This window comes from Trichosporon asahii (genome assembly GCF_000293215.1).
Source record: "Trichosporon asahii var. asahii CBS 2479 unplaced genomic scaffold scaffold00018, whole genome shotgun sequence".
Lineage (NCBI taxonomy): Eukaryota > Fungi > Basidiomycota > Tremellomycetes > Trichosporonales > Trichosporonaceae > Trichosporon > Trichosporon asahii.
Genome location: NW_014040906.1, coordinates 850,682 through 867,085, shown reverse-complemented (window position 1 = coordinate 867,085; position 16,404 = coordinate 850,682). Strand labels below are relative to the sequence as shown.

General features: G+C 61.2%; 5 protein-coding genes across 5 annotated transcripts; 3 read left to right on the top strand and 2 right to left on the bottom strand.

Annotated features, from left to right (window-relative positions):
* Positions 1 to 8: 8 nt before the first annotated feature.
* A1Q1_08242 (uncharacterized protein) lies at positions 9 to 2,722 on the top strand (the record flags this gene model as incomplete). Its single annotated transcript, XM_014326389.1, has 7 exons — positions 9 to 262; positions 320 to 611; positions 658 to 954; positions 1,140 to 1,168; positions 1,214 to 1,666; positions 1,705 to 1,969; positions 2,015 to 2,722. 7 exons carry the CDS (start codon positions 9 to 11, stop codon positions 2,720 to 2,722), a joined length of 2,298 nt encoding a protein of 765 aa, XP_014181864.1.
* A 100-nt stretch (positions 2,723 to 2,822) lies between these two features.
* A1Q1_08241 (uncharacterized protein) lies at positions 2,823 to 3,819 on the bottom strand (the record flags this gene model as incomplete). The annotated part of the gene is made up of 3 exons (XM_014326388.1): positions 2,823 to 3,349; positions 3,429 to 3,633; positions 3,757 to 3,819. 3 exons carry the CDS (start codon positions 3,817 to 3,819, stop codon positions 2,823 to 2,825), a joined length of 795 nt encoding a protein of 264 aa, XP_014181863.1.
* A 746-nt stretch (positions 3,820 to 4,565) lies between these two features.
* Positions 4,566 to 7,043, top strand: A1Q1_08240 (WD-repeat protein; the record flags this gene model as incomplete). Its single annotated transcript, XM_014326387.1, has 7 exons — positions 4,566 to 4,618; positions 4,830 to 4,902; positions 5,080 to 5,215; positions 5,266 to 5,370; positions 5,420 to 5,883; positions 6,023 to 6,460; positions 6,510 to 7,043. 7 exons carry the CDS (start codon positions 4,566 to 4,568, stop codon positions 7,041 to 7,043), a joined length of 1,803 nt encoding a protein of 600 aa, XP_014181862.1.
* A 4,878-nt stretch (positions 7,044 to 11,921) lies between these two features.
* Positions 11,922 to 14,249, top strand: A1Q1_08239 (uncharacterized protein; the record flags this gene model as incomplete). Its single annotated transcript, XM_014326386.1, has 1 exon — positions 11,922 to 14,249. One exon carries the CDS (start codon positions 11,922 to 11,924, stop codon positions 14,247 to 14,249), a length of 2,328 nt encoding a protein of 775 aa, XP_014181861.1.
* A 247-nt stretch (positions 14,250 to 14,496) lies between these two features.
* A1Q1_08238 (F-actin capping) lies at positions 14,497 to 16,107 on the bottom strand (the record flags this gene model as incomplete). The annotated part of the gene is made up of 2 exons (XM_014326385.1): positions 14,497 to 15,847; positions 16,031 to 16,107. 2 exons carry the CDS (start codon positions 16,105 to 16,107, stop codon positions 14,497 to 14,499), a joined length of 1,428 nt encoding a protein of 475 aa, XP_014181860.1.
* Between the last annotated feature and the right edge of the window lie 297 nt (positions 16,108 to 16,404).

Here is a 16,404-nt window from a genome sequence, read left to right as displayed (position 1 = left end):
TCGACGTCATGTCCCGGCGCAAGGCTTTCGACACTTCGCTTTCCGGAGGCAAGGGAAAGGCCCCCCAGTCCAACTCGAACAACAACGCCAGTTCGAACGCCAAGGGGAAGGGCAAGTCTCCTGCGACTACCCCCGACTCTGACAATGCTGTTGTCGCTCAGCGCTCCACACCGACTACGGTCGCGGCTCCACCGCCGGAGCTCGACGATGCGTCCCAGTGTTTCATTTGTGCGGAGCCCATCACTTATTGGGCCGTTGGGCAGTGTAACCACCGCGTCTGCCAGTGAGCTACCAAGATACGAGCATTGGCTGACCACAGTGTCTGTGCCATCCGTTTGCGTGTGTTCTACAAAGTGCTGGAGTGTGCATACTGCAAGCAGATGTGTCCTTCTCTGCTCTTTTCGAAGTCACCAGAGACTGAGTTTCCGGATGGTCCTTTCCGCAAGCCCACCGCCCCAGCGACGATCGAGCGGGCGCAGGCTGAGGCTACCAAGCCGGAGAACAAGGGCAAGAAGTGGTATTCGGGCCTTGTCCTCCCCGGCACACTAGACCTGAAGCAGTTCCCTTACTCTGATGAGAAGCTGGGCGTCGCGTTCGAAGATGAGGAAGTCGTGAGTGCTCAGTGTCCACAGTAGAATCAGCAAGCTGACCGTCTAGATGGAAGCGTCCCTGCTTCTGCTCCGCTTCAACTGTCCCTACCCCGATTGCGCCCACATGGCGAACGGCTGGCCGGCACTGGAGAAGCACACGCTCGCTGAACACGGACTCGTGTTCTGTAAGCTGTGTACGCGTCAACTGTCGCGTTTCTCGCACGAGCAGGTGCTCTACCCTCCTCATCTCCTGGCTTTGCATGACCCGTCGCGTCTGCACCGTGGCCAGAAGCCGCCCCGACCTAGGTCGGAAAAGGAACAGGAGCTCGTCAAGTCTTGGGAAGCGCCGCACCCTATGTGCGAGGTGAGCTAGCGGTACCCCTTCAAAGCTGACAAGTTTAGTTCTGTCACGAGGCGTTCTTTGGAACAGATGAGCTCTTCAAGCACATGCGCGAGAGGCACGAAGAGTGCTTCGTTTGCAAGGGACTTGGGCAGCGCGATGTCTAGTGGGTGTACGGAGGTAATTACTGCTAACCCGTCAGTTTCCAGAACTACAACAAGCTGGAGACGCATTTCAAGTGAGTTCAGTTGCTATTGCCATGTACTTTGTTAGCTGACATCAGCCGCGACCACTTCCCGTGCAAGAACCCGATCTGTATCGAGAAGAAGTTCCAGGTATTCGGCAGCCCGCTCGATCTGCAGGCGCATATGATGGAGGAGCACGGCGAGAACATGTCCGCGCGCGACAAGGCACAGGCGCGCCACATCCCGATTGACTTCAACTCGCGCGGCGAGTCCAGCTCTGCCGCTAGGAGCGGCGGACGCGGATTCACGCTTTCAGGAGCTCAGCAGCTTGCGGCCCCGCCCATGGACGAGCGGCAGCAGGCTCAGCAGCGCCGCCAGATTCAGACCGACCGTCAGGAGGAGGGACGCCGTCGCAAGGCGTTCGTCATCGGCCTCACCGACGGCAGCAGCGGCCGCGAAGCCTCCGGTTCCGGTTCCGGCAGGCAAAGCCCCCAGGAGTCCGCCAGCGGCTTCGCTACGCCCCGCGATGACGTTGACGATGCGACTGTAGCGTGAGTTCTTCGTCCCGGGAATTGAAACTGACTTTCAGGCGCCACGCCGCCCTGCTCGCGCGCGTCGGCATGCTTGTCGGCGACTCGCAGACCAAGCTCGCGTCGTTCCGCTCGGCCGTGCGCCAGTTCAAGAACAACGAGTCGTCCGCCAAGGACATGGTCGATACGGTTTACCACGTTCTGGACGAGGACGCTGCGGCCACGTCCGGTGTGGTCCGCGAGATTGCCAAGCTCTTCGACGGCGACGACGAGCGGGAAAAGCAGCAGGCGATTATCGCTTCGCTCAGCAACTTCCGTGTTGAGGTGAGCTTTCAAAGACCGTGCTGTAGCTAATGTCAGCAAGAAGAGGCTTTCCCCGCCCTTGGTGGCGCCCCCGGCGGCGTCGGCTCAAACTGGGCTGGTGTCTCGTCCGGCCGCATTCTCTCTGCGAAGCGCGCGACGCACACTGGACGTGGCAGTGCGAACAGCCGTGGAATCTGGGACCGTGTCGAGGCCGCTGCTGGTTCCCAGCCTCGTGCCACTGTCGGTCTGAACGGCCGTCCGGTCCCCGGAGCGGGCGGTGACGCCTTCCCCTCTCTCGGCGCTGCCGGCCCCTCCAAGCCGGCCGCCCACTCGACGCCGTGGGCTTCTGGCGGTGCCGGCTCGTCTTCGCGTGCGCCGCCCGCGCTTGTCCCGCAGATCCGCTCGATCAACTACGCCACGGGCCCGGCCGCCTCGCGCCCGAAACAGATCAACAAGGACTCGTTCCCCAGCTTACCTTCCTCGCAGGCCGCGAAGAATGCGGCTGCCGAGCGCGCAGCGCTGTTTAGTAAACCGACTGCGCGACAGGAGTCGATCGCTCGTATCCGGGGCACGACGGCCAAGCCCCCGCCCACGAACAGCTGGGGTGGTAGCGGAAACGCGACACCGACTAACGCTGGCAGCAGCTCGTCCAGCGCCGTCAATGGCGCGACGCAGGCGCTGGAAGAGCTCAGCGTCGACGAGCCCCAGCCCAAGTCCAAGAAGAAGGGCAAGCAGAAGCAGCTGCTGTTCAGCGTCAGCGCGAGCGGCAAGTAAGCAACACAGCACAAGATTAGATCTAGGATAAAATTCATAGAGGGCAGGTTTTTAAATCGTCACGGATGGATGCTAGTCTAGTTCTATTACACTCCACTCTCTAATTCTTGAGCGTGCTGCTCTCGGCAATGACCTGCTCGCAGCTCTTGCCTCCCTCGACGACCTCCTTGACCTTGGCCTCAACGGTGGAGAAGTCCTTGAAGTCGACGTGGGGGATGTTCTCGCGCTCGCAGAACTTCTGCAGGTCAGACTCGCCCGAGGGGCCGACCTTGGTGAAGAGGAGGTCGGCGTGACGGGCAGCCGAGAGGTCCGAGACTCCGTCGCCGGCGAAGAAGATGGTCGGCCGGTGCTCGAGCGAGCGGTACGGCTCGATTGAGCGAGACTTGTCGTGACCGAAGCCGGACTCGGGGTGGCGCCACACAATCTCCCACGAGGTGCCCTTCTGCTCCGGGTCGAGGTACTTGACGTCGTTGGAGATGATCTCGATGTTCTTGGCGTCGTCGCCGAGGAGGTGCTCAAGCACGGCGTAGATCGTCGGCTGCATGCCAGACGACACGATGATGAAGGGAATGTTCTGGCTGCGGAGGTAGGCGTAGAAGTTCTTGAAGCCGGGGTCGAGCGTGATGTCTGCAGAGTTAGTGGCGACAGTGCGCAAGATCGTCGGCGAAGGAGAGGGGACGAGGAAGGAGGAGATGGATCGACTCACTCTCGCTGAGCACCTTCTTGCACTCGTCAAAGGGGATCTTGACGCTGCCGAGCATCTCGCGGAACGTGTCGCGGAAGTTCTTGTCACCGGTCAGGACGTCGTGGTTGAGCGCCTTGCGGCCCTCGACGCCCATGCCATAGTTGTCCGTAAGGAAGTCGTTCGAATCGCGGTCCGTGATCGTTCCGTCCTGCCTGTCAGCATGTGTCTGCACTACTCCGTTACTAGCGGCTCGGCGTAAACGTGTCCGGTGTGTTCTCGGCGTGTTTTCGCCGAGGTTCGGACCCGTTCCAGCTCAAGAGTGCCACTGCAAGCAGAATTCGCTACGCACCCAGTCAGACAGGAAGATGTACTTTGCGTCCTTGTGGAGCTGGGGCTGGGGGAGGCCGGACATGGTTTTTGTTTTTGTTGTTGTAGAGCGATGGAGAAGTTGGCTGACTTGAAAGGAGGACCCTTTTCAAATCGCAGTTCGTTGCCGCCGGCCCGAGCTGGCTGAGCCGGGCTGAGCGGACAGACGCTCGCCGACGCGCTCAGAATGTCTGCGGACTCATGCCGCGGTCTGACGACGAAGCGGCGGCATATCGGCCCTCCCCCTCCCCCACGTGGAGGCGCAGAGGCGTCCTTAGTCGCGCAGGCACGCAGCAGGAACACCCCGCACTCCGCAGGAACCCCGAGACGAGCATGCATCGGTGGAACGCAGATGCTGGTCTCCGTGCGGCGATGGAGGAATCAGTGGACGCCGCAAGTCCCGCATAGAGCAACAACGTTTGGCGGAGCTCCATCGCCCCGAAGTGTTTCTCCTGCCGATTGATCGAGCATAGACTTTCACCGAAACCCAGGAACCATCGAAGCCAGCCATGCCTCACTACGCCGCAGAAAGCTGCGTTGCGCAGCCTTCACTCTGTTGCACCACTCATGACATAGACTATCTCTTACACCTGCACATACTTCACACGCCCACGCAGCGACTGATGCGCAGCGTGTATTCGAAGCAAGCGATCTCTGGAAGCGAATGTAGCCATCGCTGATAAAAGTGGAGGTGACGCAGGGACACGTGCGTGCCATGCGCCCTGGAGCTCGAATGACGATGGTCGAACCTTTCGGTGGCCAAGACTCTTCTGTTCTTCATCTGCAACTATCATGAACTCGGCAGCAGGCCCCTCCTCGCCGAATCGGAACGGCGGAGATCCGAGGTGAGTAAGTGCTGGAGGCGGGTTTAGAGAGACTGCGGCGCGAGAGTCATAGAGCTCTCCATGGGTCTGAGCGCCTTGAGAAAGTTGGAGGGTCTCATCGAGCCGGAGGAGAGTACCGACCAAGAGCGGGTCGACCAGCTCTGAGCTTACACCAAACGCCCACACGCCCGCATCAGCTTGTTTTATCGCAGAGCCATTAAGCTGACCGCAGTCTGAGCCCTCGGCAACGAGAGAAGGCTCCAATCTCCCCCGACTCCGTCAATCTCCCGCCGAACGCCGATCATGTGAGTGCGGAGCGGAGTGCGGCCCTTGGTGCCTGGCTGTGAGCTATTGGAATCGACGACGAGTGTTTGCCATGTGCTGGTTGTCGCGACGACGGCGTTCGCTGAGGTGGTGGCCTGTCGGGCGGGAAAGGAGGCGCTAGCATTTGCCCTTATCGCAGGAGATAAGCTGACTGACAGGAGATCACGCTTCTGATTTCCGAGTACCTTTCTTCTCGGCACCCGCGACTCGCCGACGTTCTAGCCGCCGAAGTTGGACCCGCTCGCGATCACGCTGTCACGAATGAGATCGAAGGTGTCGAAAGAGCCATCTTGGGTGAGCTGAAAACGCGGGCCATTAGCTGAGTTCAGACGGCGACTTTGGAGCGCTCGAGAGCCTTCTGTCCGGCCCAGGACTATTGGGACCGCAGACGCTGAAAGCGTTCTTGTACATGTGTTACAGGCAGCAGTTCCTCGAGTACATTGACAACCGTGAGTTGCATTATGCTGTGGATTCTAACTCTCGCCAGGTGAATCGCAGAAGGCGTTCAACCTGCTGCAGAAGCGGTTGAAGCCGCTGGAGCACTACCAGCCGGTGCCGTACGACTTCTACAGCTTGGCGTACTTGACCTCGGCGTCGACAGTGCACGATGCTCCGGGATTACGGGATTGGGCGGGCGCGGGCCCAGAACGCGAGAAGCTCGTCGCTATGTGGCGCGAGTTAACGGATGGGGCACAGCGAGGAGCGGCCGCGTTTGGCGAGGCAGCCGCTGCATCGAGCAGAGTGCCCAAGGACCGGCTGCTGACTCTGATCAAGCAGGCTTGTGCTTGGGAGGTCACGGCTGCGAACCCGAATACGAAGGGACCGGTGAACATCGAGACGCTTTTCGTCGACTACACGAGTCCCGAGATTCCGAGCCGCCTGAAGCTCATGGTTCGCGGACATCGGGCGAATGTGAAATGCGTAGACTTCGTGGGCGACACGATGGGCGTCAGCGGATCAAGGTGAGCTGTTCTTGGTATGATGTGAGCTGACCGCAGCGATTCGACACTGCGCATTTTCTCGACGGTGGATGGCTCGACGCACCACGTGCTGAAGGGACACACGTCTCGATTGTGGGACTGCGCGACGTCGCCTGCTCAGTCGTACATTGCGTCAGGTTCCGGTGACGGAACAGTACGCATCTGGACGCCCCACGACGGGCAGTGCCGTTCCGTGCTGGCCGGCGACGGCGGAGACATCTACGGCGTCTGCTGGCGACCAGGGCGGGAGGACAACGTCGTCGCAGCGTGCTACGACAAGATCCTGCGCTCGTGGGACCTCGAGACAGGCAAGCTCATCCGGACGTTCTCGGGCCATGCACAGAGCACGCTAGCCGTTGCGTTCGACCCAACGGGCAAAATCATCGCGTCCGGCAGCAAGGACAAGCATATCCGTTTATGGGACGCTGTCGGCGGAGTTTGTGTCCAGACTATGACCGCGCACTTAGGCGAGGTCACCAGCGTTCAGTTCGACCATGAGGGCAAGTACCTCCTTGCAGGGTGCAAGGACAACTCAAACCGCCTGTGGGATCTGCGAATGGTGAGTACCGTCTTCAGCTTCTAGCTTCTCGATGTATAGCTGACCCCAGCAACGCAACATCTACCGATACACCGGACACCAGAATACGTCGAAGAACATCATTCGGTGTCGCTTCGCGTCACCCTCGTGCTCCCTCATCGCCAGTGGATCCGAGGACGGCATGGTGTACCTGTGGGAGCGCGAGGGCAGTGCCCCAGAGGAGAACATGCGGAGTCCGGCGTCCAACTCGAACTCGGGCGCCTCGACGCCCGCCCAGGGCAGTCCGATGTTCTTCACGACGACGACTGGAGTTCCGAACGCGATGAACACCTCGCTCTCGCGCACGTCGACCATCTCGGTCCCCAGCACGACGGTGCCCCGCGGACCGAGTGTGGCCAGCCCGAGCCGCAGCGCCGCCCACTACCCCCCGAGAGGCATCATGCAGGGCCCAGCCCTCCCGAAATCCATGGTGCCGACGACCGTCAGGCCGCTGAAGGTCCTCGCGGGCCATGGCGCGGGCGCAGTGTACGATGTGCGCTCGCATGCGGGTACACTGCTCAGTGCGGGCGAGGACGGAGCGGTGGGCGTGTGGGGCGACGAGTAGGCAGCCACAATGTCGGAGAGAGGAAGGCACGCCACAGTGGCAGTAGACAGCATAGCATCAGCATGAACGAGTGTGCAGTACTCTTGCCGGGTTTGCCGGAATGTCGAATGTCAAGCTGCGGATTGTCCCTTCCCATCCATGGATCCCTCATCTTCGCAGCAGCTCTCTCCTCGCAGTGGTGCGATCAGAGGCTGCGACAAGGATGTGCAAGGATGTACAGAGGGAAGGACGGACATATGCATACCGCGAGCATACCGCGACGACATTAAGTGGCCGTCAGGCGGGGCATGTCAGTCGCGACCCGCTGACAGAGGTCAGTCAGAGGGAGTGCAAGTGGGTACGGAACAATTCAAGGACGAGCAGACGGGCACACGACGAGCCTGCTTGTCTCAGAAGTGGAGTGCGAGGGCTCGTCCAACTTCCGACGGCCCAGAGGGCCGAAGGGCTGACAAAGACTGTTCTCGGGGAGTTGAGACGGACCACCAGGCACTGCCATGTCGCCCGGATATCTGTCGAGCATCGGCCTGCGCAGACCTAGGGATGGCGAGCAGTGAGCGGCAGCCTGTGACAGTGAAGAGAGGGTCTTTGCTCACGACAGTGCACTGCGTCATAAGCAGAGTCATAGGGAGTGTGAGTAGGGACCCCAGCGGTGCGAGCGCGTCGAGGAGTGGGTCACTCTCCAGCGTATATCCACCCGGGGTCACGATCGGCCATCGCTAGTCCTGGATTTCATAGATCCTGTTATATTAAAAAATGACGCGCCGCTCTCTCAGTACGTTCCCCGGAGCGTTGACCGGCCCGGGCTATCCGCGGACGAGGAGCAGCATGCAGGAGGCAGGAAGCAGGAAGCTTGACCGACGAATACGGTTACAGGCGATAAACCTGCCCCCGAGTGTGGTTTCAGTGGGCTTTCAGAGCTTCCACAACTCGGCCGGGGCCGTCGGGCGGTCATTTCTGTTTATTAACGAACGACGTCGTCGACGACACGGGCGCGCGGGCATTTGCCATCCTCTTGTGTGTCGTGGGTGTCGTAGGTGGAGCGACTGAATGGGTAATGTGGGGTCTGGACTTGTCCAGCTCGAAGACGTCCCAATCGGGTATACCAAGAATGTCGGCGGCACGAAGGGCAAGCACGCCAGAGTCCCAGAGTGATAGCAGGTCAGTGTGCCAGATGCCAGCATCAAGATGAAGACATCCGTTTCCGACGCCCATACGACGAGCCAGTTTGGAGGGTAGCCCGTCCTTCAAACGACGCCATAACGTCATGCTACCCCGGAACACCTTTGATCGACTGGCATGACCGAGCTTCCTTCTACACTCTTCAGCTGCGTTGCGCTCGTTTCTACAGACCAGCGATGCGGAATGGGCGGAAGTTGGCATGCAAAGACCATGCTTCTGTGTGCCTGTAGACCTGCTCCCACACCTCTGACGGTTTCTTGGAAGCTGGGGTGTGCGTGGGCGTCGGGTTGCGGGGCACAGTAAACTGTCGAGACCCGACGGCGTGCGACGCGTCCGCATGGTCTTCTCCCAAACGCAAAACCGCACGTTTAGACTTTGCGACAACTGCTGCGACATGCATGCGACAGCGTTGGCTCCGTCAGACAAGCGACTGCCTTCCGCACAAGTCTCCGCCAGCTGCAGACAGTCTGATAGGCAGACTGTCTCGTGCGGACCAGAAGGTGTCAGACATCCGCAGCCTCACCCGGAACTCAAACGCGAGCGCGTGCCAACTCTCTGCAACTTGCAACAAACCCACGCTCACGCCGACCCACTTGTTTGTGTCGGTCAAGGTCGGGCGTTCCGCCGCGCCATCGCTGCGCCTCCAGGTTGCAGGCCAGGCCATGCCGGAAGACCCGGAAGGTGACCCTGCGCAGCACCCGGTCTTCACCTCATCGTTCCGCGAGCAGTGGCCAGCAGGATGCAGTCTCAGAGACAACTTGGTGATGGTGAAAACGCAAGGCCGGGCTGCGCGCGTTAAGGTTCCGGAACAGGGATTTCGCAGGGCTGCGCAGGGTTTCGGAACGAGCGACCCTGGGCGAAATCGGCACTAAGGCGAGACACTGCGAGCAAGCGCGCCTGCGCTGGTACGCTGGTACACAAGCCTGCCGGCGCTACGGTGCACCAGCAGAACCCAGGCCCGGCAGGTGCGGACTCGCGACGCGCCAAAGCCGGTAGAGCCAGAGAGCAGAGAGGATCGAGAGGAGCTCCAGCCTCGAGGGCTCCAGGCCTTGAACGCGGAGCTCAAGCAAATGAACTGCTCGTGCGCGATCACTTGCCAGCCTTGCGGGACAGCAGCATCTGGTGAGCACGAGCCAGCGCCCAACGTTGTGACAATTCAAGGCCGGCAAGCAGTGAGGCATGCGGGCCCGCATTGCTCATCCCTCGTCGCCCACGAGCCCCCGAGATGCAACAAGGCCTGCCGATGCAAGACAAGACACCCGGCCCGCATCGCCCGCAGCCCACGACGCCTGCCTCAGCGCCGCTACGCCCTCCGCGCCCTCCGCCGCGCCCGTCAGCCAGTGGTGACGCCCAACACTGATGGTTCGTCACCGTCGCACCGGCGTCGCTGCCAGGAGACAGCGGAGGCTCAAACGTCCGGCGATGTTGCCGCCGCGTACGTGTACCCCCATACCCTCCCACGCTGCACTGCACCCAGGCACCCAGGACGAGGATTGCAGGCTCCCTTTGTCTGGTGTCGGTGCTCCAGCGTTTCGAGCGTTTCTTGCAAGGATGAGCAAAGCTGGTGAAACTCTTCATTAGGAAATAAATAAGCTTCCCGCGGATGAGACGGGACGGACACGACCAATAGTCTGACAGGTCTCACGGGTGTGTTTCTGAGGCGAGCGAGTAACGAGTCCTGTTGCTGACCCGGACCGGCGTGGGCACTGCACTCTCTACTTGCAACCAAGGAGACAGGTTGCGCCGCGTCTTCCGGCCCCGCTCTGTCCAGGCACAGCTGCAAGCGCTTGCTTGCAAGCACTGCGGACTGGATGCATGCATGCTGGAGGATCGGAGGACCCAGAGAGTACAGCGCGTGCAAGTATTGTAATTGAGGGAAGGACAGTCAGGACACTGGGAAATGCAGGATCGCAGGAAACACTTCAGGAACGCACACTACAGTCAGGATGCCAGGCTTCAGGATAGCACTACGGGCGGAGAGAGCAGAGTGCAGAGAGAGAGGGAGAGGGAGGGAGCAGTCTGGCCAGGCACGGTGGCCGGGGCAGGGCTCTGCAGGAAACTTTCGGCACACTTTAGCGCAGACACCACTAACCTGACACAGTAACACGACCGCACCACCACTGCTGCTCCTGCTCTCTGGTCCCCATATCCACTATTGCTTTGCCTGCCTGCTCGACGCGCACTCTGCGCTCTGCACGCGGGACAGAGGAACACTCATGCATATGCATCCCTTCAGACTCTAGCGATACCACACTCTCGGACACAACTACCATTCTCATTTTTACTCCTCTCCACCTCATCTCTGTTGACAGAACACTACTGACTCGCTTTCGATCACTTTTACGCCCCTCCCTCGACACTCGCCTGAACACGCCCGTCACTCATATCCCCTCGTCCACTCTCCTGTCTCCTAGTCTCCTCCCCTTCTTCTCGACCCAAAGTCGCCCGCCCGTACCCTCAACTGCGACCCGAGCGCGCGTCAATCGTGAATCGCATACCTCCCACGCCACGCACGTCCTTCGCATATTGGGATCTCTGTCGATTGTCGACACCATCAGCGATTCATTAGCCCATTGTCTGATACGCCACTCGGAATTAGGGCTTTCACTGCATCTAGGCTGGCAAAGGCTTTTCGTCGTTGAAGTTTACAGTTCGGCAGGACTCCCCTTAGTCTCCTTGTCGTCTCCTCCCAACGAGCAACGTCAAACGTCCGACCCGACCCCTTGGCAACGGCTGTCGCTGCTGCTGCTGCTGCCACCACCGCCATCACCGTACGCCGCGTACCGGACCGGACCGACACGGCGCACCAGCATTCCCTTTGTTTTTGAAAGGGAAACCGTCGACTGACAACCAAAGCAAGCACTTCAAGCCAGAGCAAGCCGCTACGGTGTCTGGAAGCCACATACCTAAAACAGACCCTGCGACCTATCACGACGTTGTCGCAAAAGGCTCGAACGGCTCTGACAGCGAGTGAACGGCCCAACGCAAGCCCAGTTGGCCCACTCTGATCCAAGCCACCACCGAAGCCACCGCGGCGACCCTGCAGTCCTCTGTACCCTCTGTCCCGCACGGGCCGCTGCCAGCATCCGCCCAGCAGTTCCTCTCCATCCCACGACCCACATTCCCATCTTCCATCAGCCGCAACAGCCGCACCGACCGTAATCATTACACAGCGGTCCTTGCTTTGTTTCGGCTTCGTCACACCTGAACATCTCCTTTGGACCTGGGACCAAGCACGAGAGAGAACCTGGCGTTGACCGACCGACACACGACCCCGTGGATCCGCCCAAGACTCTTCCGGACGTCTTCCTTCCTTTCGTCGCATTGCAACATCCCCCCTCCGTTCTTGTTTTGTATGATCCACGCTCTCTTCAACGCCCCTCCTTAATTATCCCCAACAACAGACCCGACGTCTCGACAATCGGACGCGCACACACACTCCTTTCGGTATCGCCCACCTTGACGACAACGACACGCACAAAGGCCGGCATTACCCCTGCCGCCATCTTATCACCCCCCTCTGCCTCTCGACAGCGTTATCGCGGCCTGAGCGTCGACAATATACCAACCAAACCTACTTGGCAAGAGGCGCACGCTTGGACCTGGACCCGGTAACCACCACCACATCAACCCATAACCGCAGTTGATAACCCATTGTCCCCACTCATATCATCAGCACACACTCTACACACACTTTCCATGTCGCTCCTTGCAGCGCGTCCCCCCGCTCCCGAGGAGCGCGCTTCGGTCGTTCTCCCGACAGTCAAATGCTCGACTTGCGCCGTCGAGATCCCTCTCAACTACCTCGGCGAACATATCTGCGGCTCGGCCCCGGCTCCTCGCGCCAACAACTTTGGCCCGTCCCCGTTCCGCCATGGAGGACCCAACCAAGGGTCACGGTCCCACCTGAATGCGCAGACGGGAGGCACTATCAAACGGCCAGGTGCGCCCACGATGCTCCGCCCGTCTGGGCCTAGTCGGTTTGACGACGAGCTAGTGGCACCTTCGCGGTTTGGCGACTACACGGCAGACGTCCCGATGTCGGCAGTCTCGGCCAACATGAAGGATGGACAGTGGCCGTCACATGAGCAGAAGGGCATGCTCCCGCCTCGACCTCTGGCCGACGACATGCCGCCTCCGTCACCGACTCTGCCGGATACGCGGAGTGGTGGAAACGCTGGTATGGCCGGCGTTGGGCGACGAGCGTTCGCTGCCGCTGCGTGGAGCGTGCGCGCGGGAGTGGCGTTAGCCCACGGAGCGGGTAAGGACTTTGCTCACGACCACGGTTCGGGCGGCATGCACGACCCGAGCGACGCTTCTCCCAACCCTTCGCCCATGAACGAACGACCGCCACCGAATCGGATGCGCGATGGTCGCGCTGAGACCCCTCGCCAGATGCCCGTCGCAATGCCCATGCCAAGAGCCTCCCCGTCTCAGCAGTCGCCAGTCGATTACCGGCCTCCAGTCAACCGCAGTGCCTCGAGCACGTCTAGCAGGTCCGTCCGGGAACCGGTAATACTGCCGAAGGTGCCGCTGTCTGGGCGTGCACCTTCGCGAAACCAATCGCGGAACGGTGACTGGCGCGCGCCCTCACGGGCCGGCGACCACCGAGGCGATGAGTTCTTACCAGCACGGCCGCAGGACATTCCTAACCGCAGTGCTACTTCGCAGTCCCGTTACTCTCCAGAGACAGAACGTGCCCACAACAATGGGCCCAACAGCCCCTTCTTTGACCGGTACCGCCAGATGGTCGAGACGCAAAGCGACCAGACGCACGATGTGTCAAGGAGCAAGTACTCGCCTGTCGAAGAGCGCTCAAGACGTCATCACCCGCGGCACAGCAGCTACGACGCCGGCAGCAGTATCGGAGGAGAAGAGTCGTCTCTGCCATGGGCACGAAGCGAGACTGAGGAAGAGCGTTACGATCACCGGCGGTATCCGACCGACGGCAGCATCCCCTCAACCTCGTCGTCGGCATCGGGCGACCACAACCGCGGCGGCGACTCCTCGTCGCACGAGGCTGAGATGGTCATGACGCCGAGCCACAGCTGGGAGGGTCTCGTCGAGCGGACAGCGAACGTGGCAATCCACGACGACAAGCTCAAGGCGAACAACTCGCCCTACGCCTTCCCCGGCCTCAACTTTGGCGAGAGCATCGCCGACTCGCTCCACGACATTCATGATGAGGACGACGGCGAGCACTTTGTCGTCGGCGCACCGCTGCCGGATCGGAGGGCTAACGGCCACCTCCGCTCCTCCTCGCAGTCGACCGTCAAGTTTGACGAACTACGCGGCGCCGTGCAAAAGAAGAAGACGTCTCCCCTTCCCTCGCCGAACCTGAACCGCGACCTCGACCCGCCGCGCATCCCGCTGCAGATTTCGAACAGCGCGAAGCGGTCTCCGGACCTGCGCAGCGCGAACGTCACGCCGAGCCCAACTTCGTCTCGTCCACGGAGGCAGTGCGCGAACTGCGGTGAGGCGGTCGGCGGCAGCAAGCGGTTCGTCGAACGCGACGGCATCGTTCTGTGCGAGGCGGACTGGAAGAAGCTGTATCTGCCCGCGTGTCGCCGATGCCGTCAGCCGATCGAGAAGAGCGCCGTGTCCTCATCCGATGGACAGCTGAAGGGCAAGTGGCACCGCGCGTGCTTCACGTGCACGCGATGCGACAAGCCGTTCACGGGCAACGACTTCTACGTCTACGACGGCCGTCCTTGGTGCCAGTACCACTACGCCGAGGAGGCAAACACGCTGTGCTCTGCGCCAGAGTGCCGTCAGCCGATCGAGGGCCCGTGCATCCTGGCTCCCGCAGGCGCCAACTCGAAGGAGCAGCGCTACCACCCCGGCCACTTAAAGTGCAAGGTGTGCGGTGACCAGAACATGTTTGAGTACTACGAGATCCCGGCCGAGGGCGGCACGACGGACAAGTACTGCGAGCTGCACTACAAGAATCTCGTGTCGAGCGGAGGAGCGGGCGGCCGTGGCGAGAAGCGCCGCACGCGCCTCGTCGACCTCACCAGCTTCAAGTAGGACTAGAAGCAGGAGTTTTTAAGTAAGAAGTTAGCAATATATATCCATAGCAACAGCAGCATAGGGTTTCTTGGTTTTCTCTTCGATCTATAATGACCCGAGGCGACTTGCCTCTCAGTCAGTTAGTATCATGCACTCTAATATGTACCTCTTAACGAGCGTCAGGCTGCGTTGCCCAAATTTGATACATAACATTGTTGATTGGGGAAATGTTGTTACTTAGGTTCCTAATTACTTCTAACGTCGTTTACCTCGCCTTGCTGAGGTCGCTTCCGAGGGAGTATCCCTGGACCTTGTCCCAGTCAATCTTCTGCCTCGTGACAGGCAGTGCCCGGCGGAGGTTACGGAAGCTCTTCTCGCCAAACTCCTCGTACACATCGCCCAGCTCGAGCTGGTACGCCTGCTCAATCTTGGCAATGGTGCCTACGATCTGGGACGCGGCGTCGCGTCCGTCCTCCCACGTTTCGACGGGGACGGGGAACGCGGCCCGATGCTCCGTCGACAGCTGCACGTTGCCCTGCTCGTAGTAGTGGACGTCGACGAGAATCGTCCCCGTCACAGTACCGACGGCGGGATCGACGACCCAGCGCGTGCGCCACCGCCCCGTCCAGAAGTTGCTCGGGTTGTACCGGTTCCCGACCACTTCGAGGGTGTAGGACGGGTGCGCGCGCGACTCTTGCGCAATCGGCGTCTGCTTCAGCGCCGCCGGCGTCGCGGACGCACTCGGGATCTCGTGCCCGCCAGCCGCGTCTGCAGCTTCCACCTCGGCCAGCTTCGCGTCTAGGCTCGTGAACTTCTCGTCGTCCACTGCTGCGGCCCCAGTCGCGGCGGGCGCGCCTGCAGCTGCTCCGCTCGCCGCATTGTCCTCGGCCATGGCTTCGGCCTCAGCCTCAACCTCCTCGGCGATCTCGCGGTCCAGGTCAGCCAGCGCGCCGGGCTGGTCGACCTCGGCGTCCTTCGGCAGATCTGCGTCGCCGACAGACGGCGTCGGCTCGGGCTCGAGCTTGCCGGGCGTTTCGCCGAGCGCGGCCGTGCCCGTGGGATCGAGGCGCTCGGCGACGCCCTCCATCTCGTCGTCGAGGTCCTTCAGACCGCCGGGAGCGTCGACCTCGGCGTCCTTCGGGAGATCCGACGCAGCACTGCTGGTGCCGTCGGCAGGGGTGTCAGAGGGCACGGCGATGCCCTCAGGAATCGGGGGGACGGCCGGGCTGACTGCGCGACTGGGGGGGACGCTCGCGCTGACGCTGCCGCTCTGGCTGCCTGTCGGTGTCGGGGCGGGCTCAAGCACGCCGACAGCCGCAGTCGCGACGGGGTACTGATCGCACGCGACGGACCAGCGGCCTTCGGTAAAGTGGTTGCGCGTGTAGGCCGAGAGGCTCTCGGCGAACGACTTGCGGATGGCCTCATCCTTGCTGGGAAGGACGTAGGGCTCATAGTCGCTGGGTGTCATGCGGACGTGGTCGAAGGAGAAGGAGCGTGCGGCCTCAAAGTCAACGAAGCGCTCCTGCGTGCCCGTCGTAGGGGCGATGACGGCCTCAGAGAGGAGCGAGACGTGAGGATAGATGTTGGCCGCCTCGTCCGCCTCGTGCTCGACCGCGCTGAGCTGGGCGAGGTTATAGTCCCGCAGCGCGGGAATCACGTAGGGCATCAGCGCCTCGTCGTCGCCGATGATCGCGCGGATGTCTGGCGTTAGTCACTGCTCGGGTGATCGGGGTGTGATCGGTGACGCACCATTCACAACATCGCTGTTTGTTAGCTCTTGGACGACGGTGGAAGCTCACTTGACTTCGCCCGGAGGGCTCTGCGCGATAAACTGCACAGCGAGCTTGATCCTTTCTTCCGGACTGAGCTCGGCCATGGTGTCGTTGTTGGTGATCGGTGACGGAGTGGTGCCAAGCGGTCGACTGCTCCAAGGTCAGCCGCCATGCCTCTGTCGGGTCGCGACTCGTGGCATGATGACGCTGACAACGGAGGCAGATCGGACACCCCCTGCCCCCTGCTGCCTCCACTCGATCCACTCACGGAGGGCCTCCACCCAGAGACCAGCCTGGATGGCCAGGGCAGACCGGACCGTCCAGCTAGCCATGCCAGCCAGACCAGCCGCAACCGAGGCCCAATCTGCTCCCGTGTCAGGCTCACGCCACCGGTCCGTCTG